Source organism: Cottoperca gobio, chromosome 8 (assembly GCF_900634415.1).
Source record: "Cottoperca gobio chromosome 8, fCotGob3.1, whole genome shotgun sequence".
NCBI lineage: Eukaryota > Metazoa > Chordata > Actinopteri > Perciformes > Bovichtidae > Cottoperca > Cottoperca gobio.
The window spans coordinates 16511273-16526343 of record NC_041362.1 but is presented as its reverse complement, the minus strand read 5'-3'; the positions used below and the strand labels follow the sequence as shown (position 1 = coordinate 16526343).

At 40.8% G+C, this 15071-nt stretch overlaps 2 protein-coding genes across 2 annotated transcripts; one reads left to right on the top strand and one right to left on the bottom strand.

The window, feature by feature from the left end:
* The first annotated feature begins 5606 nt into the window (after nt 1-5606).
* On the top strand, nt 5607-7437 carry LOC115011821 (GTPase IMAP family member 7). The gene is given in 4 exon segments (XM_075074128.1): nt 5607-5932; nt 6417-6994; nt 6996-7088; nt 7090-7437. Coding segments are annotated over 4 exon segments (1053 nt in total). The 5' UTR covers nt 5607-5898.
* Nucleotides 7438-8020: 583 nt separating this feature from the next.
* On the bottom strand, nt 8021-11628 carry kdelr3 (KDEL endoplasmic reticulum protein retention receptor 3). The gene is made up of 5 exons (XM_029437817.1): nt 11154-11628; nt 10646-10746; nt 10051-10209; nt 9599-9851; nt 8021-9064 (listed from the first exon to the last, which is right to left on the bottom strand). The coding sequence occupies exons 1-5, from the start codon at nt 11242-11244 to the stop codon at nt 9021-9023; spliced, it is 648 nt and encodes a 215-aa protein (XP_029293677.1). The 5' UTR covers nt 11245-11628; the 3' UTR covers nt 8021-9020.
* Between the last annotated feature and the right edge of the window lie 3443 nt (nt 11629-15071).

Below are 15071 nucleotides of genomic sequence, written 5' to 3'. Positions count from 1 at the left end.
TGGTTTGGTCAAAACAAATCGTGGACTCTTGGGAGCCTTGGTTATGGCCTCTATTTGTGATGCAGCAATTAATCTCTTGTCACATAATTTTCTTCCTAGATATTCAACTTCTCCTGACATAGTTGTAGCTTGTCTTTGCTTACTTTCTGTCCCCCCCAACAAATTAGTAAATTGTCCACATACTGTAGTACAGTGCTTGGGACGTCTAGATGTTGTAAATCTTGAGCTTGCACTCGATTAAATATAGATGGGCTCTCAACATATCCCTGAGCTACTTGTGTGTAGAAAATCAGTCAGCATCTGGTGTGACCACCATTTGCCCCATTCAGTGCATCACATCTCTTTCGCATAGAGTTGATCAGGTTGTTGCTTGTGGAATGTTGGTCCACTCCTCTTCAATGGCTGTGCGAAGTTGCTGGATATTGGCAGGAACTGGAACACACTGTCATATAAGCCGATCCAGAGCATCCCAAACATGCTCAATGGTGACATGTCCGGTGAGTATGCAGGCCATGCAAGAACTGGGATGTTTTCAGCTTCTAGGAATTGTGTACAGATCTTTGCAACATGGGGCCGTGCATGAGGTGATGGTGGTGGATGAATGGCACAACAATGGGCCTCAGGATCTCATCATGGTATCTCTGTAAAACAATAAAATGCACCCGTGCTCGTTGTTCATAACATATGCCTGCCCATACCATAACCCCACCACCACCATGGGCCACTCAATTCACAACGTTGACATCAGCAAAACCGCTCACCCACATGACACCATCTGCCCTGTACAGTGAAAACCGGGATTCATCCGTGAAGAGAACACCTCTCCAAAGTGCCAGACGCCATCCAAGGTGAGTATTCGCCCAATCAAGTCAGTCAGATTAAGACCCCGGTGAGGACAACGAGCATGCAGAGGAGCTTCCCTGAGACGGTTTCTGACAGTTTGTGCAGAAATTCTTTGGTTATGCAAACTGATTGTTGCATCAGCTGTCCGGGTGGCTGGTCTCAGATGATCTTGCAGGTGAAGATGCCGGATGTGGAGGTCCTGGGCTGCTGTGGTTACAAGTGGTTTGTGGTTGTGAGGCCAGTTGGATGTTCTTCCAAATTCTCGGAAACACCTTTGGAGATGGCTTATGGTAGAGAAATGAACATTGAATTCACAGGCAACAGCTCTGGTGGACATTCCTGCAGTCAGCATGCCAATTGCACGCTCCCTCAAAACTTGCAACATCTGTGGCATTGTGCTGTGTGATGAAACTGCACATGTTAGAGTGGCCTTTTATTGTGACCAGCCTAAGGCACACACACCTGTCTAATCAGCATCTTGATATGCCACACCTGTGCTCACTAACACAGATTTAAACATATTTGTGAACATTATTTGAGAGAAATAAGCCTTTTGTGTTCATAGAAAATGTCTTAGATCTTGGATTTCAGCTCATGAAAAATTGGAGCAAAAACAAAAGTGTTGCGTTTATATTTTTGGTCAGTGTAATAAATCTATCTGTCTGTGTAATATCAAATGCTGTTACCTAGTAATTACAAATGCTGAACAATGTTAACATGAATGACTGTTGATATAACAATATGATTACATTTGTAGTTATTATATCATTTGCATTGTGTTTTTCTGTGCACAGGAGATAATGAAGAAGACCATCAACTTCTTCCCAGGAAGGATGACGGTGTCGTTAAGGAAGGGTCCATCTGGCCCCCTGCGGTAGGACCCCTCAGATGAGGCCATGAGGATTAAAAACAATCCTTTGCTTCAGGACAAGTCTCCCCCTCAGAGACATGAGCTTGTGAGGACTATTGCTCTCACTGTGGTCCTTCAGCGGGAGAGGGGATGTATCGGATCGACTGGAGGTGATGGGGGAGTATGTGCTGCAGTTCGGTAAGTACAAGGGGAAACTGTTCAGGTGGCTCCTAGAAAATCATGTCCGCTACACCAGTGGGTCAATTGGTACCGGGCTGCACAGAAAATATTTTATTTTGAAAGATGTTTTATTTTTGCAAAATCACCGGATACATCCGTCTGTGCGTCTGTATCTCTTGACACATGTCAAGACCATAGGTCAAGACGCTCGTCTCAGTCACGTGATACTTTACTTCAAAAATTAAGCCCACAAGCAACAATGAGTGGAAAACAAACGTCTTTAGAGAGCTTTTTTGGAAAAGGGAAAAGACCCAATGATGAGACAAAAGAAGAGCCTACGACTTCCAAATAATGGCCACCACATCAACACATGCGAGTGCACTGAGAGCGTCATACTCAGTGACTAACCGCATTGCTAAGGCGAAGAAACCTTTTACTATTGGTGAAGAATTTATACCCCTGTATCGGACGGGCTCGTTGCAGAGACACAAGCTCAGGGCTCCCACTAATTCATTAGAGTTTTTTATGCACTTTATATTTGTTTTTATGCCGGTCCTACCATTTTATTTCGTCATATTTATTCCCCCACACTTTGAAGGCCGGTCCGTGAAAATATTGTCTTACATGAAACCGGTCCGTGGCGCAAAAAAGGTTGGAGACCGCTGCGCTACACCGTCTATCTGATGAAGACGGTAGAAGAGGAAGAGAGAGGTGGGACCTTCAACCCCCAAGGTTTTTTAAGACACGTAATAGCTTTAAAATTCACTGGCTGAGGGTATTTACTGACATATTTTATGTTGTAGAACAAAATGGGAAAATCTCTTTAACTTGCCACAGACCTTATTTGAGACATCTAACCAAAAACCCATTGACTTTAAGACAAGGGAACCAGAGGTGCAAACATGCTAACTCACTCTGCAGCACTCAACACTTTACCTGCATCCAAAACCGGAGAGGTACTCAGACTCTGCTCATGGCCCCCACAGGGGGGTTTTCCTGCTGTCCCTCAGAAGTTTGTGGGCTCCAAACACAATTTAAGGACATTGTCTACATGTACACCTATGGCATCAAGAGCCCCGATCAGGTGGGGCTGGAAGAATCCCAGTATCAGCACATAGTGTTTTGAGTTTTTACCTATGAACTTTGGAGGCTCGACATCATCCCTGTGTTTTAACTTGGTCTTCTCCTTGGAAGGTCCCACAGGTGAGGCCGGACACTTTCCTTTTTTATCAGACACCTTGGCCCCTCCTTTGTCCTTGCTGGCAGAGGGAGGACCGGCCTTTTCCTTCTCCTCCTCGGCCTTAAACAGCTGTGGACAAAATCCCATTAACTCTTCCTCTATAGTCTGTATTAAATTGATTCAAAGGTTCACTTCAATGCAAACAAATTCCTGATATGATCAATACTGCAGTGACTTAAAGTCCACTCAAGTTCATGACTGTTACTAAATTATAATAATAAACACAAAGACTAAAAAAAAAACCCTCACCTGCTCGGCTTCCGTCCTCTGCTGATCATGGGCTTTGATCTGTAGCAGCTGGATATTTCAGTATTATTGCCATCAGGTCACAAGGAATCTCCTCTCCTGCATGCAGCAGCACCTTAGCAGGCTCTGTAACCTACTCGAGACACAGTCAGCACAAAAACACACACATGAGCATGAAGAATAAAGCACACAAACACCCAGGGTTTCTTTTAGACAATCAGAAGACACTGATGGACTGACGCACAAAATATTAAAATCTCTTATTCCCGAGCCCACCTCATAGAACACGGGGACGTCATCATGCCGTTTTGCTTTGAGGTTCCCCAGTTCATGGATCTGTAATAAGGTCGGACAGGAAAACATTTTCATTTGACAAAATACAAGGTATTAGAGTTGCACGCACACCATTTTGTGGTATCTCATTCAATAGATCAGTTGTTGATGACAAATAAATACTGATAAATTATTTCATAAAATATGAGATCCGAGAGAAAACGGATAATTGTGAAATACTCTATACATGAAGATATTTAGATTGAGACTAAAATGAGTTTACAAATGTGGAACTGATAAGTGCAGAAGAAAATGTGAGGAATACATTTATACAAGATTTGAAAGATGTGAAAGCTACATGGACACGCAAGAGGCTAGTCAGTTCAGTTTATTTCATATCAATTAGTAAACTACATTAGTTTGTTTAGGAACAAGTACTGTGTACCCTGAGGGTTTCAGTACAGTGAAGGTGACATTTCTTTTGTTGAATAGTCATTTCTTTTTAAGAATATTTTGTATGTTAGATTCTCCACTGTGATTATAGCGCCATCTGCTAGATTTACATATTGTATTTGTGGCCCAGTTATGCTAACATTTTCTCAAAAACAATACCACAGACTCAGACATGAAGGGAACGAAAAACACTGCCTGTTTCATGGTTCTAGTATAGAAGTATTTCACTGAGAAGAACTTCCATGTTGCCTAAAAACATGAAGACATCTTGATTGTTCCTGACTATTACAAACCTTTTACATTTTACAGTATTTGTAGTTAATGGTGTAGCTCTTCACAATAAAGCTACAAACCAAAAAAAGAGAAAGATTCTGTGTATGAACATCTGATGCGCAGGCCACATCAGATGGAGGTTTCTGCTCTGATCGTCTCTCCTGTCACATCCCTGGTGTCAGATCACTTTGTAATTAAATTCAAAGCGACACTAGTCTGTCCTTGTAATGTTGGTGCTGATGTATTCATCACTCACCACATTGGGTCCATCAACTTTAACTACTCTTGGGGGGGATTGTCTGGCTCCTTTCACTGCAGCGACGGGCCTGGAACATTGTACCAGTGACTAAACGCGTCCCTTTGTGGTCTCCAGGATGCAGTTGCACCTGTTACTACTAAAACAAGACAGTCAAAGAGATCGAGACTGTGGTTTTATAATGCTCTTAATTAAGCTGATGGAACAAGTTCTATGGCTGGTCCATGTAGTTTAATAATAGAAACACAGCTGCCTCATTTAATTTCAATTGTATTTTCCAAAAATATTAGTATGTGTCTGATGCGTCAGTGTTGACCTGAGACTAGTTAGAGTTTGTCCAACAAACATGTATATTTCTTTTTTTTCAGATGTTGATAACAAATTAACTTTCTATAGGACTGAAAAAGAAAGTATAATTCATCTGGTTGCTCATATTGCACTACATTTTGGAAAATCATTAAGAATGATATATTGTGCAATAAAACCCCATGCAATTATTATTGAAGGTAAAAATAGTATCACTTATTTTGATTGTGATGATAACAGTTTATGTCATTTTGTTAACTTCTTTCTTTAATCTTACTTGGGAAATTTCATATTCCTGAAGCTAAATTTCTTAATTCAGCTCCATCTTTTAAGTTGTCTTTAATTCAAATGTAATGTTATTTTGAGTCTTAAATGTGTAACAAATAAGAAATGCATATAGCTAAAAGTGACGTTTAAGGAAGTCTGTCACCAAAATGATTCTTGGTTTTTTTTGTCTTTAATTTTCTATTTTTTGTTATTATTATTGCTATTATTATTTGTTTGTTTTACCTTTGATAAGGCTTTTTTTCTATTTATTTATTTAATGAAACGGTATGGCTGATTGTATATTGTTAAAAAAACAAAAAATAAATAATTCTGAATGTTGACTGCCCTCCCGTGGTCACAATGGGGAACTACAATACTAAATCGTTATTAATATCAATGTGCAAGTTGTGCGATCATCACATTAACAACAGTGACGTCAGTGTTGGTGGTCGCTGTAACAGTAATGAGCCGTTTTAATAACAATTGTTTTATCTTCACTGCATGATAACTTTATTTATGGTGTTATCACTGCCTCTCTGCTCTTTCATGGACTGCAGCTGCACGGATGCTCTCTGCTATTTAAAGGGTTGAAGGACAATTAAAAGCAAGACAACATCTCAATCGCGGCTGAAACGGAATCCATCGCCTGTATTTCCGATCACCGAACAAAAGCCGGCAAACTAAAGGCTTTATTATAAGTTCTCTGTTAGGATGTCGTCATCTGAAAATGCTGCGTCACATGAAGGTATGTGATTGTTGTTAGTTATCACATCGAGCTGGTGATCAGGGCAGCATTATGCCATCGCACTATAGGCTACTATATACACAGCAAACAATAATAGCCATTTAGAATATAATGTATTATATATATAAACAAACAACATAATTTGTTTTAGAATATCTGCTTTAAATATATTAGATGTTTTTGTAAAGATATTGGATAGACAAAAATTCCATATATTTTTATTATTTTCTTTCTTGGGCGTCCCAATTCACTTTATCCCTTCATCTCTGGATGTATATAGTAACATTATGTCTATTTTTTTATAAATATTTCAATATATTGACAAGATTCAAGATATATTCATTTAATTATTATTGTCTTTGAAAAAAAAAGTTATACTTTTTCTCAGTGCTCTTATATTGTGGATGTAATAACAGTGCATTAAAAAAAGCTAGTTATTGCCATTAATATTACATGATAATAATATACATGTACTGTGACGCAGTCTGTGAAGCATCACCCCCTCCATCCGAGGCTGAACCCCTGAGGATCGTTCTGTTGGGGCGGACAGGAACAGGCAGGAGCTCTTCAGGGAACACCATCCTGGGCCGGTCCGCTTTCTGGGTCAACGTCTCCCCGTGTTCTGTCACCACACAGTGCAGGAGGCAGACTGGGACAGTGGACGGCCGGAGTGTCTCTGTGGTGGACACTCCGGGTTTCCTTCACACACGCCTGTCCCCTGAGGAGGTCATGGCAGAGGTGGGACGGTGCGTTGCCATGTCCTCTCCGGGACCCCACGTCTTCTTGGTGACCCTGCAGGTCGGAAGGTTCACCCAGGAGGAGAGGGACGCCTTGGAGTGGATCAAGGCTATGTTTGGGCCTGGAACCGCCATGTTTACCGTGGTGTTGTTCACCTGGGGAGAGCAGCTGCAGGGCAAACGCATCGAGGACTTCCTGGGAGAGAGTGACGAGCTGGCGGAATTTGTCCGCAGCTGCACGGGGTATCACATCTTTGATAATAGTGAACCGCAAAAGAGAAAGGGATGCTCACAACAGGTCGTACAGCTTCTCAAAAAGATAGACGAAGGCTGTGGCGAACAATGGAGGCAGTTGCTATAGCAATGAGATGTTCAAAGAGGCTGAGAGGGCCGTCAGGGAGGCGCAGGAGAGGATTCTAGGGAGACAGAGGTCACAAGGTGGAGTCTCCTCGGAAAGAAACAGAGGAGCAGAGGCCAGAGTTAGAGAGGAGGAGGGAAGAGGACGAGAGGAAAAGGGCGGAGAGGCTTTTCTGGTGTGAGCTGGTGACTGCCGTGGGGAAAGGTGCAGCAGAGGGGGCGGGGATCATGGGGAAAGATGAAGGGAAAGGAAAGGCTGTGAAGAAGGTGAAGGTGATGGAGAGGGCGGCGGCTCTGGCAGCATCGCCGCTCTCCATCACTTCAGCTGCAAAAGCGGTGGGAGGAGCTGTGAGGGAGGGAAGCAAGGTGTTATATAAACACAGAAAAACGTTCCTGAAAACTCCTCATTGAATGCAGTCAGTCAAGTGTCAACGCAGTAAAGCCTGCAACTAATGATTATTTTCATTATCCATTAACCTGCCGTACGTTTTTTAGATTCATCGATTAATCGTTTGGTCATAAATATAGTGAAAAGTTTCCAAGGTGATGTCTTTAAATGTTTTGTTTAGTCAATACAAAAAAGAATAATCAGTTAAATATGATGTAAAACAGAAAAGTTAGAAATCTCCATATTTGACAGGCTGAAAACAGCCTTTTCTGCCATTTTTGCATAAAACATTACTTTGGCGATTACCTTGATTATCAAGCTAGTTGCCGATTATTTTTCCCTCGATCGACTAATTAATTAATCGCTACAGCTCTAACGGTCAACATAGAGGTGATGTGTGAAGGAAATAGTCACATTGCTGTGTTTTTTCATTGTGCATCTAACCCTATCAATCTGTTTAACATTCACACTATGCACCAGCACTTCAGACCATACTGTTAAATGTGAGCGTGAGTGTGTGTGTGTGTGTGTGAGAGAGAGAGAAAGGTAAACATCCTGGTGTGTTGCTATCCACGTAGATTGGTAACAAAAGAACAGAGCCACACCTTTGACTTGAAAGAATTCACTTGTTATAATAAAGTCATAAAAATGGTGTGCAATTCAGCTTACTGTGACTAAAACATTTGCAAGTGTCAAAAAAAAGGTTAATCTTTTACAGAACTTTATCACTCTCTGCTACCATTTTCCCATTTTTATCCCTGACTCGACATCACAGTCCGATAAAGGAAGCAACCCAGGGTGGACAAACATTTGTTTGATTAAACCATTACAGCATTTATCTGTTCAATCTTTGGTTTCACTTAAACATGATGAACTGTTCAGCCCTTTTTCCTCTCATAAAGAAATACATTGGAATATAAAAGACGATTAAAAAGGAAATATAAAAAAGGGAACATACTTGTCAATAAGAAAAGGTGTTTGCATATAATACAGTAAACTATTCCAGGAGTGAAAATGACACAACAAAAGAGGAAGACACTGAGGAAGATTTACAGATTGTAAAGCCCCTTGAGGCAAATGTGTGATATTGGGGTACAAAATAAAATGAACTTGACTTAGAGTACAAATGAAAATTACAGTATTTGTTATTACTGCGTAAAAATGTAGGACACTGTGACATGACACTTTTGGTATTTTAACAGCTTTAAATCTGATCTGAAGCTACATTTACAATTGTGTGGATTGAGAACATGTTAAGCGCCTCCAGAGCCAAAGTGTCTCTCAGAGCCTAAAAGGGAAAGACAAATACAGTTTCCATAGTGTTACTCACTTTAAGTTCCACGTGCATGTCAGAGACACATTTCCAGTGTCACATTTGCATCTTATGAAGAAAGAAACAAAACATACATCACAAACTTCGGACCACAACAGTGCGTGTTTGCACACGTATTGCAAACATACAGACTCACACACAGAAAATCAATCTCAATCAATCAGACCATTAGTCCCCTTGCTAAACACATGTACAGTTGAAGGGCAAGGTCTGTGTTCAGATACTGAGCTGCAGCAGGCACAGATGGGTGGCTGAGCGGCATAGACGTGCGTTTTAAATGGGCATCGGCAGGCTCATCTTTCCTCTTCCTCGAAGCACTGCAGACGGGCGGGGGACAAAGAGAGAGAACAAAGCAGGCATTAGAAGAGAGTTTGCTTTTGAAACACTAGTCCCCGTCTCCTAACCAGATTCATACTCTTTGCTTTAATTGCTGCAAAGAAGGATGTGCGTCCGCTTCAACTGGAGAAGCAGGATTAAAAACTAACAAAGCAGACAATACTCTTTACAGAATACAATTCAGTTGTCGTAGCCACAACACACACCTTGGTTGTCTGTAAATCAGTTGTACTGTAGATTTGAATGTCAATTAACTGTCTTGGTCAATTCATCTCTTTTGTATCAGAAGAAAATGTTACTTTGAGTATTTTGGGCTTCGACAGAAAAGAAAATTGAGGTCTGGTAAATTCTTCTCCTTATTTTTGATATTTCATAGATTAGGTGATTGATCGATTACTCAGGAAAAGTTTAAAATATTATAGATTAGGAATTTTCTTAGGCCTCTCCATCTGACCTATAGTCTCTACAGCCAACAGTCATACCAAAGCATCCCCTTTGGAATAGTGTTTACTAACCCTTTGTGACGTAAAGGTAGAAGAAATCGCAGTAGAAAATGGTCTGCACGACGCCGGACACCACGGCGATCTGGTCGAAGAAGCCCTCCGTGTGGTAACGCCACACCCAGTTGGCTATGTAGAGGGCTCGGTAAAGGCCGAGGAAGAACAGGTAGTGGGTGGTGATGGACTCCGCCTCGCCGGTCTTGGTGATCATGAAGAGCTGCGGCATTATGGCCACCGACTCCAGGAAGATGGAGAAGGTCCACAGGATCTGGATAGAGAGAGAGAGAGACATGCGTTTAACTCTTAAACCAAAGTGGTAAAAGTACAAATGGTGCGTTGTTTGTTAACCATAAATCCCTCAAGCTGCATGTTTATAAACCACAAGTGTGATCTTATGATATTTAAACTTTTCCATGCCTGGACGCAACTTTAATGAAGATTCTGTCGGAGTGTTTTTTTTATTTTACCTCTAGTGGGGTGAAAGCGTAGTTCTCCAGGAAGGACAGCCCGACGACCGGCACCAACAGGAACTCCACACGGAACGTGTCGTTCTCAGAGTTGTACGTGTTCCTGAGGCGCATGTAGATCAGGTACACAGTAGCATAGGACAGACCAAGGAAGACCACCTGGGGAAAAGATTATATATTGGCTTATATATTGGTGATGGCCTAGTGGTCTAGTGGTACGCCTTCCGAACAAAACACTAGAAGGTTGTGAGTTCAATATCAGGGCTGCCACCATTGTACCCCTGAGCAAGGCACTCAACTCTGAGTGGCTCCAGGGAGACTGTCCCTGTAGTTAGTTCAATGTAAGTCGCTCTGGATAAGAGCGTCTGCTAAATGTAATGTAATTGGCCATGAACCATAAGTGTATAAATGTAATTGGCCATGAAAGTCCATCAGCAACATTTGGAGACAAGTTTTGGACCTGTGGTCATGGCTGGTCGAACAGAAGACAAAAGGAATCACCTTAACTTGGTGTCCTTCGGTAAAACAGTATGTTGTCATTGGGGTCAGGTTAAGGGTCACAGTGTGTGTAAAACTTTGTGGGATCTAAACTTACCTTCATGACCGTGTTGTAAGGAGAGATGAAGACAGTGAACAAGTCAAGGTACCTGGTGGTGAAGACAAGTGCAAACAGCACCTGGGACTTCCCAGAGATGCCTACACAGAGAGGGAACAACGAGTTTATTCCCTGTCTAATGTGCAGTCAAAAGCAGATGCCCACTTTGTGGTCCAGGGCAGCTCACACATACGACAAGAACATGTTATGATTCCCCCAATATTATGATTTAACAGCCAAAGGAGAAAGCTACACTCCAGATTTAGTTTGTTTTAAAGACACAGGCTGCTGTATGCAGCTTGCCACGTCGCTCCCACTCCTGCAGAAGCACTAGCATTATGCAGACATCCTCCATAATAAACTTAACTGATATCTACAAAACCACTTCACTGTGTACTTGTGAGTCACAGCTGTATGTATACTGTACAATATCATGCATAGTGTTATACAGTGAGGCTGTACAATCGCAGTAGTAAGTTAAAGTGCAGAGGTGTCAGTGTTAGCATACCAGCACAGGATTTGGATTTCCATATCTTCAGTAACAGGATAATGATAGCCACCAGATGTGACACATCACCCGCCAGACGAAAGATATTCATGTTTATGTTCCGTTTTGATAAAAAACAAAACTCCTTACAGGCCTTACACGTCCTCCAGAGACAGGGCAGAGTTGTTTGGCTACAAAAAGCAAACGCGCTCTGCGAGTGCAAGAAGAGTAACGAGACAAAAAGCTAAAAAGAAGCTAACAGCTGCAGAGTAAACTCCGAGTCTGTCCGGGAGCTCGGTGGCTCTTTATCTAAAAGCATGTAGATAAGCAGATACAACTGTCACTGAATCCACTCATACACTCAGCTGGGTCCACAGTGGTCTCAGAGGAAAGTTGTTTCAGAGGCGGTGACGTGGCTGACAGATCGGAGAGCAGTAACCTGCGTCAAGCTAGCCTGCATCAAATAAATGTATTCTCTTCCGGTTTTGATTTCCAAAGTAAAACCCGCGACAGTCAACGCGCGGTCGTATTGTTGAGAATTAAACACGATAATATATAGAGTTGCCTTTTTAAAAAAATAATTAAGTTCATAAATAATTCAACTATATTTAATAATGCCCGGAGATTCTTTATTTTACAATATTTTACCATTTTATTTGGAAGGCTTGACTTTCTATGGCTAACTTGATTCTATTAGTTTGACTCAAGAGGTACAGCCCGGGTTGAACAGCAGATGGCGACAGGCTGCAGGCAATCAGAAATAAGAACACCATTCTTCATTAACAATAAATTTGGATTTTCTTCTATTTTCAGAGATGTTCTTCTATTTTCCATTATCAGATTACTGTTATTTGATCTTCAACATTTATAAGAAAATGATAAGGAAATCACAAACCAGTTAAATTAAAATTTACCATTTTATTTGCTGTTTCAAATCCCTGATAGCTGGGAAAAGATTCTGTGGGAGAAATACTGAATAATTTATTAATCTAAGTAGTTTATCTAAAAGTAGTCACATTCATTTATTAGGCCATATATACATTTATTATTTATTTAAAATTGTTATCTTTTAATCTAATTTTAAAATGATTTCTATTCTTTTCATTTGTGTTTCAATGGTGTATTTGTATTTCCTGTTTAATGCTTTGAATACATTATGTCAAACACTTTTGATTGCCTTAGTGTGTAAAATGTACTTTACAAATCAATTGCCTTATCTTTCCTACCTCCTTTGTCAACTTTGGCAGATGGTCTACATGAATCATACACCAATATGTGATGTACCTGACTTCAGGTTTAATAAGCTTTGTTAAATGTAATTAGATGCAAAAATGTAGTAATCAGATCATATTTAAATGAGTTAAACTGATTAAATTAGTGGATTTCATCAGCAATCATGTTTCACAGTAGATGATGAATAATTCTCTGTGACAGATTGTAATTGGAAAATATCTCTTCCCACACAGGGACGGATGTTTTGAGTCTTCTCCGGCTGTGTGATGAGCCTTTTCTATTTGTGTTATTCTCATTTAAATGAGTTCAAAGTGAATCTTCATAATGAATATGAAAGCTTTTGTTGCATCTCTTAAGGCCCTGTCACACATATCCGTATGACAGAAACATATGCCGGCGCATACAAAATATCGGCAATACGTTGATATAAATTAAGGGTAAGTTGTGATCGTTTGAAGGACGCAGACGATACGGCGAACACGCCAGACATACAGCCCTGTCACACAGTTCTGTATGGCAGAAACATGCCGGCATATATGAAAATTAGCTAAAAATTGGTCAGAGTCCAAATATGTCCAACTTTTCCCCAGCGGTGTTGTAGCTGACGTATACATAACGAATACATAACTAATTATTATACGTATGTCAAACATTGATAGCTTATCACTTACTTATTTAAAATGTATCAGAGCGTCTGGCCAACGGAGCTGGAAAAGTGCCATTTGGTTCACGTCATGCTGATGCTGGAGAACGGCTAACATGCTGAACGCTAGCTGTACTGTAGAAACACGTTTAATAAGTTACACCGTCGTCAGGCATAATGTTAACATAGGGTAGGAATAGGTTATCCGCTCGTTATCAATACATTGGCTGTAGAATTCACCGTACACCAGCCTAACACAGTGAGCTCTTAACGATTACTACTTATACCTTACCTTATATCAACGTACACCAGCGTAACACAGTGAGCTCTTAATGAATACTACTTATACCTTACCTTATATCAACGTACACCAGCGTAACACAGTGAGCTCTTAATGATTACTACTTATACCTTACCTTATATCAACGTACACCAGCGTAACACAGTGAGCTCTTAATGAATGCTACTTATACCTTACCTTATATCTACGTACACCAGCGTAACACAGTGAGCTCTTAATGAATGCTACTTATACCTTACCTTATATCTACGTACACCAGCGTAACACAGTGAGCTCTTAATGAATACTACTTATACCTTACCTTATATCTACGTACACCAGCGTAACACAGTGAGCTCTTAATGAATACTACTTATACCTTACCTTATATCAACGTACACCAGCGTAACACAGTGAGCTCTTAATGAATGCTACTTATACCTTACCTTATATCTACGTACACCAGCGTAACACAGTGAGCTCTTAATGAATACTACTTATACCTTACCTTATATCTACGTACACCAGCGTAACACAGTGAGCTCTTAATGAATACTACTTATACCTTACCTTATATCAACGTACACCAGCGTAACACAGTGAGCTCTTAATGAATGCTACTTATACCTTACCTTATATCTACGTACACCAGCGTAACACAGTGAGCTCTTAATGAATACTACTTATACCTTACCTTATATCTACGTACACCAGCGTAACACAGTGAGCTCTTAATGAATACTACTTATACCTTACCTTATATCTACATACACCAGCGTAACACAGTGAGCTCTTAACGAATACTACTTATACCTTACCTTATATCAACGTACACCAGCGCGTTGCCGATATTTTGTATACGCCATATTTTTGTATATCTTATGCATTCGTTGGGCATTCGTCTGATACATTTTGTATTAGGAAGTGATGCGCTATCAATAGGTTAGACATGCGTATCTGTATATGTTCACTTTTCCGATCCAATGAAAAGTTGGACGTATTTGGAGTCTGACAAATTTCCGTATGCGCCGGCATACGTTTCTGTCATACGGATATGTGTGACAGGGCCTTTAGGTAAATGCCCCAGTGAGAAAACAAACAAACGTTAATTTATGACGCTTAAAGAATCGTATCCCAAAACTGTTTTCATCCCCTGAGGGCTTGTAGCCTTGTATTCATACTTTTCATAGTTTTAAAATACTCTCCACCCTCTCTGTCTTCACCGTCTTCTGGCATGGCCACTGCCTCGCTATAAATTCTGCTATCCGAATCACAGTCAAAACCTAAAACCACTCGGCCTCCATTTCTCATCACTCGGTGTCTCCTTTCCTATCAAATCTCACCGTCTGCATCACCTTCTTCGTCCTCCCTCTGAATCCACAAATTGCAGCTGAATTCTAACATTACACACACTTCCTGCTCCCCTGCATCCTACTCTTATGTTTGATGCAGTGAAATTGAAAGGAAGGAAATGTTTTCAGCCTACTGAAGCTGCATCTGTGGTGGTGCAGAGAAGTGAGGGGGCACCACACAGCTTCTCTACACACTCCTGAAGCATCCAGCACAGAAAGTTGAGTATTATTCTCAAGTAGAAGTACATCAGAGTAAGAGTGATAAATAAACAATGAAGAAGGAAGAAAACAACAACATATGCAGTAAAATGATGCTTTATTAGTCTCCTATGGGTGATTTATTCCTGACAAATGCACATCCTTTGGACAGAGCTGCCACGTCAGAAGTGTGGGCTGAACAAAAGGTTATGTGAACTAATCTGACACCCAGG